This window comes from Cyprinodon variegatus, unplaced genomic scaffold, assembly GCF_000732505.1.
Source record: "Cyprinodon variegatus isolate N-32 unplaced genomic scaffold, C_variegatus-1.0 Scaffold37, whole genome shotgun sequence".
NCBI classification, from domain to species: Eukaryota; Metazoa; Chordata; class Actinopteri; order Cyprinodontiformes; family Cyprinodontidae; genus Cyprinodon; species Cyprinodon variegatus.
In genome coordinates, this window is record NW_015150490.1 from 1,522,708 (window position 1) to 1,538,208 (window position 15,501).

Here is a 15,501-nt window from a genome sequence, read left to right on the forward strand (position 1 = left end):
CCCCATTTCCGTTTCAGGTGGCAGAGGAATATTGACTATTCCAACAGAACTCAATGGGATTTACAAAATGCTAAATAAAACACTACAGGAACGGTTTTTCTTTACGAAACTTTTTTTGGAACGTCATTGAACAGCGCTGACGACCCGGTGAGTAGCATATTTTAAAAAAATAACGTTTAAGGTTGTTTTAAGGACATTATCGGACATGCTCTATGGAAGCCATTCTGAAGCAGCCAGGGTGTGATTCTAAATGAGCCAAAAGCAGACCAATTGTCAAAAGTTTGGTGTCGATCATTCGATTTCATCCTGGACACTACAGAAAATGGGCTTAAAGTGTTAAAAAGTGAACTTCTCCTTTAAGGACAGTACAGAGTTTTTACAGATTTAGAATAAAAAAAACTGTAAAAGACTGCTTTGAATTCAACCTCAGTTAAATCAGCATGAATGTTTTACATAACTAAAGCAGCATGAGTGGGCGTTTATCATTTTAAAACTATTTACCAGGTTCATCTCTCTTTAATATCCTTTTCACTCACATACTGTATGTTTTCCATAGATATGTGACCACCCTTTATGTTTGAATACAAATTCAATCATGATCCAGTTGTTCCTTTCACCGTGAATGTCCTGATATTTGCATACTCACATTTTTCTTGCAGAGGGATATGATCTTGTGGATGCCACATCTTTGCTAAATGACGACATGATAGAGGATGATGATGGTGCTAGCTCCTCTGCCTATGCAGAGTTGGAGCGGCTAGAGAGAGAGACCGCAGCTGCTCGAAGCCAGCATAGCACTAGCTCCACTGTAACGGCCATTTCCGTCCCGCCAGCAACCCCACCTTCATATAGGGTTCCCGCTGCCTCACCCATAGCCACCACTGAGCCACCGGTTCCCCAGGCCCTCCAGGCTTTTAAGGAGTCCGCTAACATGGTTGCTGCCTTCAACTTGCAATGGAAGGATGAAATCTCTGCAATGCGCTACGAGCTGGCGGAGCTGCGTAGAGATGTCTGCGGGGAATTAAAAACTTTTAACAGCAACTTCTTCAACTTCACTCAGTGCTACAATATGTGGACTTTATGCCGAGAGCCCTGCAGCGACAGCACCACACAGACAGACGACAGAGTGTCCATAGGAATTCAAGCTGGCTCCAGCTGGTCAGTTAGACAGAATACAGAGGACAAGTCAGTGATGTGCCAACCAGAGCCTGCACCCTTCAGCATTATGGACTTTATGGACCCACCTCGAATTGAAATTATTGAAGGAACTCCTGAGAGCACACCGGAGGGGTCAGGCAGTCCGGCCAGCCCACTGCCAATAGAGGACTTCCCATGGGAGATTAACAAGAAGCAAAAGGCTCATAAGCAGCCAGATACCAGTGGCCACACAGGTGGTCACCGAAGTGCCAGTCTAGAACTGTGGAGCAGAAAATACACCAGTGGGCCCATGTCATATCTGTCTATGTCATTCTAATCATCTACATTTTCTGCATACTGTAAAAGGAGTGAAGAAGATCCGGGTTAAGAGCCAGATGTAATTCAAGAAAAGCTGGGCGAAACTGTTATATGTCCCTTTACTCTATGCAGACACAGGGTCTGTCATCTCTTGAATTGCATACAATAAGTTTAAAGTACTTTTTTTAACAAGTGTCTTGCTAAGCCATGAAAAAAAAAGAGCGTAATTTTGTTTTACAGCAGAGTGGGGTACAATATGAATGCGATAGAGAATGTGGCTGATTTATCAGATCCTCAAGTGCCAAACAGTGCATCATTAGCTATTCTTCACTGTCCTAAATACCTTAATCACAAAGGGAGAAAATAATGTTTGTGTAATTGAAAGGTACGGAAATTTTAGGCTGAATCCCATTTTCTGATAATACCTGTTTCTTTAAAGGAATGGAAATTCATTTCCAGAACAGACATGTTCAAAACCCTCCTAAGTCAGGATTTAAAAAAAAGTCAAACATAGAACTTAAATTAATTTAAAATAGCAAATTTACTCAAAATACTCTACTTTTTGGGCATAGAAAAGTGTTCTAAAAGCACTGCTGCATAAATGGGCACAAACTTCTTTGTTAGATTCTTTGATAAGATTGCTTAACCTGCATTGCAAAACCCCTCCAAATGTATCAGTTTTGCCTGAAGCAAGGGGCCCTGAAAATAGTGTTGGCTCTATAGTGTAATGTTTACTGCAGGTTTTTTCTGTTTTGATACACAAAGCTGGTTTTGTTTAAAAATACCTACAAACATTTTTTTTTTTACCAGAAAGTTAAAAAAAAGGTTACCTCAGATATGTTTAAACATTCTCCTGCAAGGATTCACAAGATTTTAACCAGACTTGTGTTTTTTCTTTGGAAGGAATTGTTGACATGTAGAATATGACCAGTGCTTGGTAGAAATCATTTTACATAATTTTATGTTGCAATCAGGCTCTTTTAAGCCATACTGACGAAGCCTGGCCGACCAGACTACTGTAAATTACACGGAGTGTGGCTCTACGTGTCAAATTGTTCATTATACTGTAGGATAGCATAACAACATGCTGTCGACCGCAACAGAGTAATGTTGCAATGAAAATTAAGAACGTACTTGAGAGCCCCCTTATACGCATCTTCAGATTTTGAGGAAAAACTGACAGAAATCATTCACTGGAAAGTTTCTTCAATGGTTTGACATGTTTCACTGACTACAAAATTTGCAAAACAGAGCGTGTTGCTTTGAGTTTTTGCATGACATCAGTAGCCATCTAATTGGTTCTAACCTGATGAGGCTGACCCTGTTTAACCGCCTTTGAAAGCCGGCTCTTCTAACTTTTTATCAGACTGATATTCATACGTTGTTTCAGTCTGGCTGGCCGGGCTAATAATGACCAGTTTCTATGTTGTGTTTTGAGAAATCTCCAGGATTTTGAATGTCACTTTTTTCTTTTATTATTGATGAACATCTTCCTTGCCATATCCGGAGACACTTTTTTACTCTATTCCTGATTGATACCTTTGTACAAGGGGATCCATTTAATATCCTCTATAAACTATGGCTTTCGATAAAAAGATAGAAATAAGCAAATTACAGAGAAATTCTACTTGGACATCTATTTCATGTGTGACTTTAAAACTAAATTAGATTTTAAAATATTGATATAAAATATTTTTCATTGCATCTTTATTTTCTTTAAATTAACCATATTTGCCTTAACAGAATTGTTTAAGTAAATTTTTTTGTGGCATTCCAATAAGAATGGAAAGGTTTATAATGACTTATTATGACAGATTTTTTTACATCACTAAATCTTTGATTAGGAGTTAGTTGTCAAACCTATTAACTAACGCTCTAAATTCAAGAAACGTGCTTTAGTTTAAACAGGAAAATATAAAATTTCTACTGCATCAACATTTTTTTTCAACTTGTGTTCTTAAAATTATGTATATCAGCTTATACATGCACTTAATGCTATGTTACTCTTATCATCCATCATCCAAACAAAAAAAAACAAAAAACGATTGATATTGATTTGACTGTGTTAAGAAAATGTTTGAGAGCAGGACTTAAAAGAAGTAAAAAGAGAAATGGGATTCATTCTAACTTAAAAATAGTTAAACAGCTAGGTGTTTTTGGACCACAGAAACCATTTTAGGATTTTATTAGCTCCTACATTTATAAAGAAAGTAAAAAGTAACATTTATGACAACCTTTCCTAAATCTACCATATTTAGAAAACCATATTATTAGTGTTGACATCTAAAGCGAACAGACTGACGAATGGAAAGATGATTCAGAGTTTAATGTTCCACTTTTTGTACCCTGTTAACCCCGATCAGAATACCTGGGTTAGACTACAATCTCAGGAATGTGAGACAAACCAGAGTACTCATGCATGCAATTACAAGTAGATGCCACACAAACAGAGCCCAACCAAGATTTAAACCTGCAAACATTTTACTGACAAAAACTGACCTCCATGCAATCTAAGTTCTGATCAGTAATCCATAAAATCCTGCACAAAGTCCAAGGGGAACACAATATGTACTGAAAAAAAGATAGAGTTTTTTTTTTTTTTTCATGTATTTACAGAATTACAGATTTTCAATTAACCACCATTACTATCTTAAGTGTATGCTTTACAAAAATCCATTAGTGTTCAGTTTCTCAAACCATAATCAAACCCTCGGAACTGGTTGGTCCAAAAGCACCTACTATACAGGAAGGCGAATATAGTGGCGTGTTTCTGCACATGAATCTGAATAGCTCATGTTCATTCCAGTTTCTCATTGTGTAGAAACATCTTAAGCACCTACATATACTGAAAAAATACTGTGAATATGTTTGTAACTTTATAAAACTTAGTTTTGTAATGAATGCATTAAATATTACTACATTATTCAAGAATATATTGATATACTATTGACATTTTAGTTACTGCAATCAAAACATTCCTTTGCCATTGCCTTCACTTCTTTGTAGCAAGTCCTGGTGGAAATGGACTTTCCCTAAAAAAATACTACATGAGTAAAAAGGGGGGAAAAAACAACATAGCTACAATATTTAAACTAAAAGAATTTTTTGAAAATGAAGTATGTTCTAGTTATAGGAATATTATCTGATTTGTAAACAGCCCCAAAACACTGTGTTGATTGCTTCATATTAATGCTCTACAAAATTTCATCCTTGACCAGGATTGTTTACAATGATTCATTTTGAGTGGCTCCAAAACCACACTTTGTCAGGAAAAAGGACATAAACATCAGTCAGTTCAGTTCTTTTCAGCACAAAATTCATGTTCTATCTATATATGTACAGTATATAAATGTATCATTTTGTAAATAGACAAACTTATATTCAAAACTTGTACTGTTTGCAGTTACAAAATCTACTGTGTTGTGATAGAACTGGGAGGGATATTGGAGGAAAATTGAGTTCTTGACAAAACAATAGTTTGTACTTCCTTCTCTTCCTCGGCTATTTATTTTTGTCCTCAACTAATTGGTTACCAAAAATTTATTTTTCTTTTTTTTTGGACATCATGATGATAATTGTGATTTTTGTAAGTAGTATTGACTGGAGGCCCTCACATATTTGATACATTGTCTTACCGTTTATGGTAAGATTTTCATTTTATAGGACACATCACAAATTGTTGAGTTTTTCCACAAATTTCAACACGGGCAGTTTGTAACCTCTTAGTTGTAATAATTAAACATTATTCCTACAAGTAGACAATCAGAGCCAACAATGGCCTCTACCTCTTAAATGGTCCAGAGGTGCAGTATAGCACTGCTGAATGTTTCAAAACCGCCTCACTAGTGATGGCTAAGGTGAGCTCCTGTCTTAAAGGATAGGTCTATATCATCAATTTGTCTATAAACTGCCACAACCATTTTACTTCTTGTACCATTTTACAAACCTTGAGTAACAGAGCTCCAACAGTGATGTATAGATCTGGAGAATATAAGCCAACAATACAGCCCTTAAATCTAAATGGGCCAATGCAGCATTCTGTCTTTATTATAAAAAAGTTCACAAAATATAATTTCCCTCTCCGTCTCCTCCAAAATACCATTAATCTAAGATGTGAAATTTTAAATTTCATTTATAAAAAGTTCTGCTATATAGGAAATGTCTAATACATTAAGGTTTTACATTTAAACAATTCATGTTTTAATTGTGTTTAGGTTTTTTAAGATGCTATACTGCATACAGTATATAAATAAAATACAAAACCAAAGTAATTCACACCTAGAAAGAATTGAAGTTATGTGTTATATGTTGTGGAATTAAGCAGGGTAAAAGTATTGCTCATATTTATTAAAATATATTAAATGTTTACTAGAAAAGATCATGTTGATAATGGAAGTCTCAGATTTGCAAACATTTGCAGTAATTGTGTCCCATTCCTTTACACAATCTTGAGCAATTATTGGCAACTTTATTGCTCTTTTGCTGGTACACTGATTCACAATTTTTGATATCGTTATAGTTCAAGTCATGTGGCTCATTCCATATTTTCTCCCTATGAATCAACATAAATATTTCCTTATCCTATTTACTATCGCCTTTGTTCCCTCCTAGGATTTTTATTGAGAACCTAACTTTATTTCCCCCCTAAAATTATCCATGGGTTATGTGCAGTTTGTCAGTTCATTTGGTGAAAAATAGCTCATGTGTTGTAAGTTGGGGCTTTATGGATAAACTACATTGAAATTGTAGTCAGCATTGTAGTCTAGTACAGTCAGTAAGAATAAAGACTCCATGCAATAAGCTCTATGAGAATAGTTATTAGTACTATTCTGATTAATGTTTTCATTCTTTGAAAATTCTGGGGGGAAAAAACATCAACTCTGTGTTACTGCTAAAACTGAAATTACTGTAATACTCAGAATTTTCTAGATACAGATGTGGTTAATGTTTACAACAAAATATGTCTTTAAAGAGATTTGTTTTTTACCGATCATAGGAGGCATTTTGATTGATTACTAATAAGAAACTTTATCTGCTCTAATAGGGGCGGGACTGCTTTGTAAACACTGTCAGATTAAAATAATGGTTGTAATGTCTTTTAGCACCAAATTTCCTTTGGGAATTAAATACTTATACCCTGATTCATTCCACTTTATAACACATAATTAAGGGACCTAAGCTTTGTATCTTTGTATGTGTGGATTACTGTTTTAATTCCTATCAACATGTGGTACGTTCATCTCAAAAACCAAATTTGAATTATCTTAACTATAAAAACATTGATGTATTCAACGCCTATTTCCCTTCCCATAAAGCAGGTTAAAGTAATTGTTTGGCTTAAAACCTTAAATTATTCAGAGTTTACTTTGTAAAATGACATACTTGTTTCAGAGCTGAGTACCCTGGAGAATGAGGGAAAATCCAAAGTTTATTGTCAAATAGATCTACTTGCAATATAAAGGATACATTTCTAATGTTTTTCACTCATTTCTTATACAAGAAGACATTTCTAGTCATTTCACATCAGCCAAAGGCTGGAATTTTTCGAATAAATCAGAGGAAAAGGCTCATGACTGTGACAAACGTTATCCTTTATTAATCCAATGAATATAAAAGATACCCATTATTTTGAGTTTTAAAAAGGGTTTTTTAATAGATTTTCTGATTTGTTTTGTATTGTTTTAAGTATGGTAACGAACTTTAAGGTGCTGTAGACTGGCAACTCATTATGTCTTCAATTTACATTTATCCATTCTATGCAAGTCTTTTGTTTCTTGATGTATGTTATCAAAATATGTGCTGGTAGTAATATTGGGGAAAAAATCTCTGAATGCCTGAAAGAGGTTGGAATTCAATTAAAAGAAATTCAAATAATATGTTTATGCTTTGATTCAGCTGTTTTCTCTTAATTTCACTGAAGGATGATGTGATTTTCTCTAACTGTCTCTATTATAGCTTACATACATGCTAAAGAGATTAAAATGAGATTATTGCCATGCAGTAGCATTTGCATGAGTTGTTACATCCCATAGAAAATAATTATGTCTAAATCATTCAGATTTACACAAATCTCTACACACTGTTGCACACTTTGACACTTCTTATTTATTTTAAAAGGCCGGTTAGCATATAATTTTGAAATCTTGTTTTAATAATCACATTTTTTTTTCAGCTAGCCCAAAAACTGCTAACTGGAAATGAGTAGGTTTTAGGTTCCTTGCCCAGATAGATATAAGGGCTCTATGCACAACTCCACCACCTAAGGTAGCACTGAATGAGTTGATTAATCGAGAGGAGTCTGGCTGCAGACCTGCACTGTCAGGACCCAGAGCTGCAATGTTAGATCGCTGGTTGCATACCTGCACTGTGAGGTCTCCTATGTTGTTAGAACCGGAACTTAATTCGAAGATTTTCAAAGTAAAATTGACAGTGATTTACTAATGCAAAAACTAGTGTCGACAAACTCCTAGTGAAGCTAGCTTCCTTTCACAAACAAGTGTTGTTATGCTGGAAACATATGTACACGCACAATTTTACTCCCCACCAAACTCCTACCTGTAAATATAATTGTGCTGCAAAGAATAAAGTCTCTGTATTTGGATCGCTGGATTGAAAAGGGCATTTGGTCTTTAAGGGATTTTTTAAACGATAATGAAGGTTAGCTGTCCTATGCGAATTTTTGCTTCCTGTATAATTGAAACTGTTCCTATGCTCAGTTTAACACTGTCATAAACTCTAATCTGGAAGCAAACGTCCTGCGTTCTATCGGAGAAGGATTTGACTACAACTTCCAGAATAAACTTCCGGTCCTGACAGTGCAGCTCTTGGTCCTGACAGTGCAGGTCTTCAGCCAAACTCTCTTAAATTAATCAAGGTGTGTCTGGCCATGGTTACTGTTGGCAAGCACACCTGGATTAATTAGTTTATACAGTAACAAAAGACAGGAAACAAAAGAGCTCCCTTTAGTTCAGGAAGTATTAGAGCTGTAAATAGAGCCCTTTCCAGTGTCATTACATTTTTTTTAAAATAACCCAAAGATGTTATTAGTTCCATGAAAAAAAGTGTAAATGTAGCAAAATACAAAAACAGGTATAAATATTATTTTTGAATAATATATAAATATAGCTATATGAAGAGAATTGTGTATTTAACAAGTCTGAGGAAAAAAAAAAAACATAAAAGGATGTTCACCATTATTTATTTTGTGCAATTAAATAACAACAGTGAGTGAACGGTTAATATTTTACTGAATCCTCTCATCTCATTAGCTTTTATTTTCATTTTGTTGTAAGCCAGAGATGTAATGCAATGACTGTGCCAACTCTGTGAAGTCCAGTTACAAGGACTATGGTTTCTGGAAGGAATCTGAACTTGTAAAACTGCTTGAATATAAACCTTTTTTCCTGACTTGTGTTTTCTCCCTTATTTGGTGCAAGTGTCTCTGATGAAATGAGCTTTTATAATCATACTGCGATTTACAAGGAAACTTGCAAAGCTTATGTTTTGGTAAATAATTTGTTAAGCCTCCATCTTGTTTGTTAAAGCATTTGCGTATGTTGTTGAACTATAGAGAAAATAATGTTTTTTCTTTAACAACCATTGCTTATTGAGGTGTTTCTTATTGTTTTTTATTTACCTAATGTTTGTATAACATGATTAATTAAATTGTTTATCATGCTTTTGCCTATGACGGTCAAAATGGGGGTCATAGCTTTACAATGCATTCAAAGGTAACACTGACTTGCTGCATGTGTCAATGGCTACAAACTTGATCACACTACAGCCACACTACATAGATGAGGCAGAATATTTTACTTCAATATGCCTTTCTTTTCAGCTGAGCTGCCATCTTTTTTTGCTTTTGTTGGTTTATTTGTTTTTCTTGTTATTTTCCTCCTATTTTAGGCGCTCGTAGTTTAGCTGGGGGGCGTAGAGAGTACGGTAGGTCTGGTAGGGAACAAATTTTTTTTTTAAATCTTCTTTTACTTCAGCTTCATGTTTACTTCATGCTGTTACTTCAGCTTTTCACACATTTTGTCTACCATGAACATTTCCATTCAGTTAAAATAAGATGCATCATGATTTGAAGCTGTCATATATATATTTATACATTTAAATGTTTTTCCATCTGTTTCCACGTTGAATTCAGTGGAATTTACTAGAAAGAATTGAATTACCAAAGAAGTTTTAGTTCCAAAACTCTTGTTAGCTCACAGCAATTGTTGCATTTACAGATAGAAAGAAAAAATAATAGTTAATATTCCATTTTAAATATTTTTAGTGTAACATATTTTAGTAGAGGCATGCATGACACCTAGTATAATTCTCATAAATTAATTTAGTTTGTTTTTAATTATGATTTAATTTTTTGTTACTGTTTTATACAACTCATCAGTATAAGTGATTCTTCTTTTGCTTTAGTCATTGTATATATTTGATTTGGGTAAACCGAGAGAAAAAAAAGTCAGAAAGCAGTAGTTTATCCATATTTATGATGAGGTTTGGAAGGGTACATTATAATCAACCTGACCAGTAATGCTTTTCCACAAACCACAACAAATCAATGGCTGGTGATAGTTATGTCTTTTTACATATTTGCAATATGGATACAAGAAAAATAAAACTATTGCAAATTTAATTACAGAGCATTATTATTGTTATTATAAAAAATAACATGTTTTATAATTTTATAACTTTCTTCAAAGCTTTCCAAACCTACACAAGTAATTATTTCTATCTAGAGGAAAGGCAAATGGCTTACTTTTGTGAGGTAACTAGGACTGTGATTGAGGTTAACGTTGTTAAAACTGTACTCTTTATGTTTAATCCAAAATAATCTAGTTCCTCAGGGCTGATTTAGGCTTAATGTTAACAAACAGTTACAAATGACATTGTTCTAGACTTAGACAAACTTTGTCATTTTGTATACACAGAGTGTATACTAAATAAAATGTCAATGCATACAGGTTTTCAACAGTGAATGAGCAGCTTACTACAGTGAAATTTACATTACTTTTATAAAGTGCAGCGGTGATCAGAATTTAACAGTGTAAAAGGAAAACAGGTTTAATGACATGGTTCAAAAAGCATTAATATGGAAAGGTTCAGTGCAGTGCAAATAAATAAATAAATAAATATGGTGCAAAATGCAGTAGAACATTAAGTTGTGTTCTATTTAGGATTCCCTCCATGCAGTTTGTGGAGAGCCTGAATTATTCACACCACGCACCCAGTTGGCCCATAGATCTCACTATGATCATCAGATTGTTAAAAGCTCTTGAAAATAAATTACTATCACTCTTGGATGTCACAAAGAGGCACAGAGAAAACAATTGCTTTTTACTTCCAAATGTATTGTGGTAAGCATGTGGTCTGTGCTCTGCACTGCCCTTAAGGGCTGCAAATGAAGTGTCTTAAAAGTCTTATTTTATTGCACAAAGTTGACACGTCAAGCATAAACCACCCCGTAGTCTACTTTAAAGATTTCCAAAATGTTGCCAATCTTTCGAAATTCAGCATCTCTTATAACAGACAAAGGTTAAAAGTTTATTTTAATGTTGTAAAGATCATAGAAAACTGAAAGTTTTTGTGAATAATGAATCCTTCCCAGTAATAATGACATGTTAAATAGCTTCTTCGTGTATTTTTTGCTCCTAAACCTTTTAAACATCTCAGTAATGCTGAAAATATTCAACTTAGATATTAAGTTCTGTTTTTTTTTTTTTTTTTTCCTGATTGGAGAAAAAAACAACAACAGATTTTTCAGTTTGAGACTGTTAAGTCACTGGTCAGCTCCAACCAAGCTTAACATTTTTTAGATATAGGACACCAACCAAGAAGGTTCGACAATCAAAAGATAATGAGAAGGTTGCAAGCAATATACATGTGTGAAATATCTGCATGCAACTTAAGTCTTAAAAGGTTTAAAATTTGTTGCCATGGCTATACTGTACAAAAGTTGCTCATCTAATTAAAGTTCTTCTTATTAATAGACCAACAAATAAAAATGTTATTTGTACAAAGAATTTGGCAGGTATACTAAAAAATATTGCCCAATAATGTTGCCTAATAAATTAATTTGTTAATATTATTTTTTTACTCAACATTAAAAAAATATATATATTTGCTGTTGCCTTAAATCATAAACATACTATTTTGTTTTCAACCCAAATTGTTCTTTTGAAATTGGATTTATTTGATAGTGTGATACTGCCCCTATATTGATTTGCAGCTCATCATGGTGCTTTGGGGGTAAATATCTGGTCATTGATTTGTCTTGGTTTGTCTTGAGGATCTTACATAAAGGTCGACTCACCTTGCATCCATGGGGGCATCACCACTGTATGTATATATGTATGTGGCTCTAAATATTAGTAAGAAGTAATAGCCTTCACAAATCAAATGATAGAGGAATTATAATTCCAGTAGCATCAGCTGGAGTTGTCAGTCAATAAACACCCTTAGGTCCTATTTGTCCTAATCTTCCATTCATTCATTCATCCCTTCATGAGCATTCACATTGCTTGGTATGCCTTTCAAAAAGGGACTAAATTTTCTCCAACCACATTTCTTTTTTTTTTGTTTTGTTTCTTTTTTTTAAATGTTTTTTATTAAACAAAAAAAAACAAGATTTAGTTAGAAATGAGCAAAACGCACACACCCGAAATATGTCATTGAAATAAAAGGCTCTTTCAAAAGAAAATAAAAGTAGAACTTTGACATCTTACATCCACAAATGTTAATATTTTATTAGTAGTTTGCTATGTTACCCAAGGCTAGTACTGCAGAAAATCTATAATAAAATTATAGTTATATAATACAAGTCTGCATTTATCGACAGCCCTATTTCTTACTGAAACTCATAATTAGATTCAATGAAACGTATTCAGAAATCTGCTTATTGGTCAAAAGAGTTTATCTGTGTGTTAACAATCTCAGTATAAATGCAGCTATTCTCTGAAGAGCTCAGATGTTTGATTGGGAACATTACAGAGAAAACAGGATAAAAAAACAAAGAACAGAGTGGATAGGCCAGGGATGCAACTGTGGAATGTTAAGTTTCATTAGATTATTATTAGACATTTCAAGATGTTATGCATCATAGGAACTTTTCAGTCCTTTAATTGGAAACCTACCGGTAATTACACCGCTATAAAGCCACCAAGACATGACCATCCTCCATTCTAGTTAACATATTGACCAAAGAAGAATTAGGCTTACACTACTAACCTGGTATGTATGTGTCGGTGATTTTGGAGAAAAAGGATAACATAAGAGGATCAGTTTGCATAATGACAAGAGATGCTCTCATTTTAAAAAATGAATCTCTTTGATGTATATGCAAATTGCATTGCATAGCAGAAAACAGAAAAATGTAAAATTCCAAGTAAACCTAATTTCATGATGAAACATGGTGGTGGCAGTATAATGCTGTTGGGAGGCTTCCATTAGAGCTGATAAAAAGAAAACCTTTCAGAAGAGCAAATTAACTAGGCAAAAGTATGACCAGAAGAAAAGAAATGTTTGAGAATCTGAACAAAGACTTATTATGTTCAGTCATGATCTCCAGCAAATCTGACTGAGATACTTTCAAAATAAAATTATGGGGGGAAATGTCTTTCCTTCATATAGATCTAAATAGAGTTGAGGTGTGCCAATGGGACACCGAATACAATTTGGTCAATAAAATAAGTTGGAAAAGGCTACAACCTGGAATGATTGAGAAAAAACTTTTGGCACTTTATTAAAAGTGCTTAATGTAGACTTAAGCAATGTTAAATATATTAGTAATCTAACAAAAGCAAAATACAAATACCGTTTGATGATGGGAATAATAATCTTAAGTTAAAATTTGTAATATTATCTATGTGACATATTTGCGGTTAACTTTAGATTCCAATTAACTGAGCTTGACATGTATATCCATGTTTTCTCTTTGACAGGATTTTAAAGTAAATTGAATTAAATGTGTTAAGTTTGCCATAAGAATTAGGATATAAACCAAAATGCATTTCAAATTTTAAAAAAAGGAAGCAAGACATAAAAGAACCGAGATGATAAGTTGTCATATCGGAAGTTAAAATACCAGGTATGCTAAAGAATATTTATTTTATTGTGAAAAAAAAAAGAGAGAGAAAAAAGTTTGAAAACTTGGTTTTAAAGCTTTGTATTTAAAGTCCTATTACAATCATTTAAGCTTAAGACAAGACTGGGTTTTAAGTGTTTATCAGTGTTTATGATTTGTTTACATTTTTTAAACACAAAATACTTAAAAATAAAAAGGTTTGATTAAGCAGTATTTTTGGACACAACATGTCTTTGGACAAATATTATTATTATCTATAAACATGTTTGCTAAACTTCTCCCGTTTTAAAAACAGAATAAACCTTAATACGTTACTTTTACTTTGAAAGTGATTATAACAGTTCACATTAATTAGTACAGCTTATTATAGTAATAGAAAATAATTGAATATATTCTTTGTGTTACAGAAATGAAAAGCTTTAATTTGCAGATTTTATTTATGGAACTGTGCATGTTATTACATTTATATACATGTCATCCACTCTAACATTTTCAGCCCCCATGATCATGTCAGAAATCCATCACTCACTGCACACCATTAATCCACAATACACCCTTACTTGAGAAGCCTGGACAGCACCTCTTTGCCAGTCTGAGTCCACAACTTTGGCAAGAACAGCCTGACGCTCAAGTGGAGGGAGATGGACAAAGCGGAGACACAATCTGAGGACATTTTCATCAATTTCTTTTAGAGATTTTAGGTCTTGAAAGCAAAGAAGCAGGTTTGAAAAGTCTTGCTGCAAACAAAGGAGAGTAAAGGTCTGTCACATTCTCTGTGACAACGCTAGCATAAGCTTTCCATGGAGACGATGCAATTGCTCCTATTATTGGATTTTTAAAATGTATTTTCCTAAATAATTTATTGGTAATCTCAAGCAGATTTGGCAAAAATAAATAAAATGGAGTGAAGTTTCTAAGTCCTCAAAGGTTTGGCTTATCTTTTTGATTTAAGAAAATCACAATGAGCGATGCAACATTTATATAACAGGTAAATTATAAGTAATAATTTTTTGGAAAATTTGGAAAACATTTAAAAATTAATCTTTCAAAAAGATCAAAAAGTCTCACTGCAGCATGCATGGTTGTTGAAGTGGTTTTGAAAAGGAAACTGGAGAACAGAGACAGACTACCTTACTTTCCAGTTCAGAACTGTGTTCTTTGTCTGGGTCTCTCACCACATTCTGTCTGACTTTCTTGTTGTTCTTTGTTATCTGAATATCATTGTTGATTTTGCAAATATTCTACATGAAAATTATTCCAATTTACCTATTTACACATAATTAAACACTTTGATAGCTTTTTAAGGGCCTAATTCTAATTATTTGTTTTTTCATCTTTAAAGTCCTTTGTGCATTTTACAGCAAAATAAAACAAACAAAAACAAAACATATACTAAAAGATTGTCTCTCAACAAGAGACACAATGTGAAGATGAATTAAATGTCTGAATTACCACCTTGTTAGAGGAACATGTAAAAATACCTCTGCCCAAATTTCAGTTGATTTCATCTAAAAATGTTCACTTTAGCTTCACATTCATGTTGATAATTTTTTCCTCTGTCTTTCTTGTATGTCTGTCCGATACAGCTATGATGAGCAGGATGTTTACATTTTAACATGAATGTTCTGTCAAGTTGTATGTTTCAGTATACCGTATGACTTTTTAAAGTCATGATGCTTATTTTCAATGTTCAAGCAATGCAAATGAGTCACATTCCCTACAACTACCAATATTCAAAACTCTTATTGCCAAAAGTATTAAAGCCTATTCTGTATTGATGTACTATTATAAAGAAACAGTTGATTTACTTAAATGGACATGTAAACCTGCCTTGAAGATATTTTTCAGGCTGATCATCTCTTTTAAGACGCTGCATAAGGAATGTTTCTCATAAACATTGCTCATATAGGCTGCAAGCTGCTTTAGTGGTATTAAAGATTCTGAATTTGGAGAAGGAAACA

General features: G+C 33.6%; 1 protein-coding gene across 2 annotated transcripts in view; it reads left to right on the forward strand.

The window, feature by feature from the left end:
• Positions 1–15,501, forward strand: part of LOC107105132 (disks large-associated protein 2-like) — a 147,456-nt gene that overhangs the window by 104,503 nt on the left and 27,452 nt on the right. Inside the window, exon 6 of one of the 2 annotated variants that reach the window (XM_015405261.1) lies at positions 660–3,273. The exons of the other annotated variant lie outside the window; for it this stretch is intronic. Coding sequence (XP_015260747.1) covers positions 660–1,474 — 815 coding nt within the window. The 3' untranslated portion in view covers positions 1,475–3,273. Of the gene's footprint in view, positions 1–659; positions 3,274–15,501 lie in introns of those variants that run through there. 2 annotated transcript variants of the gene reach the window in all.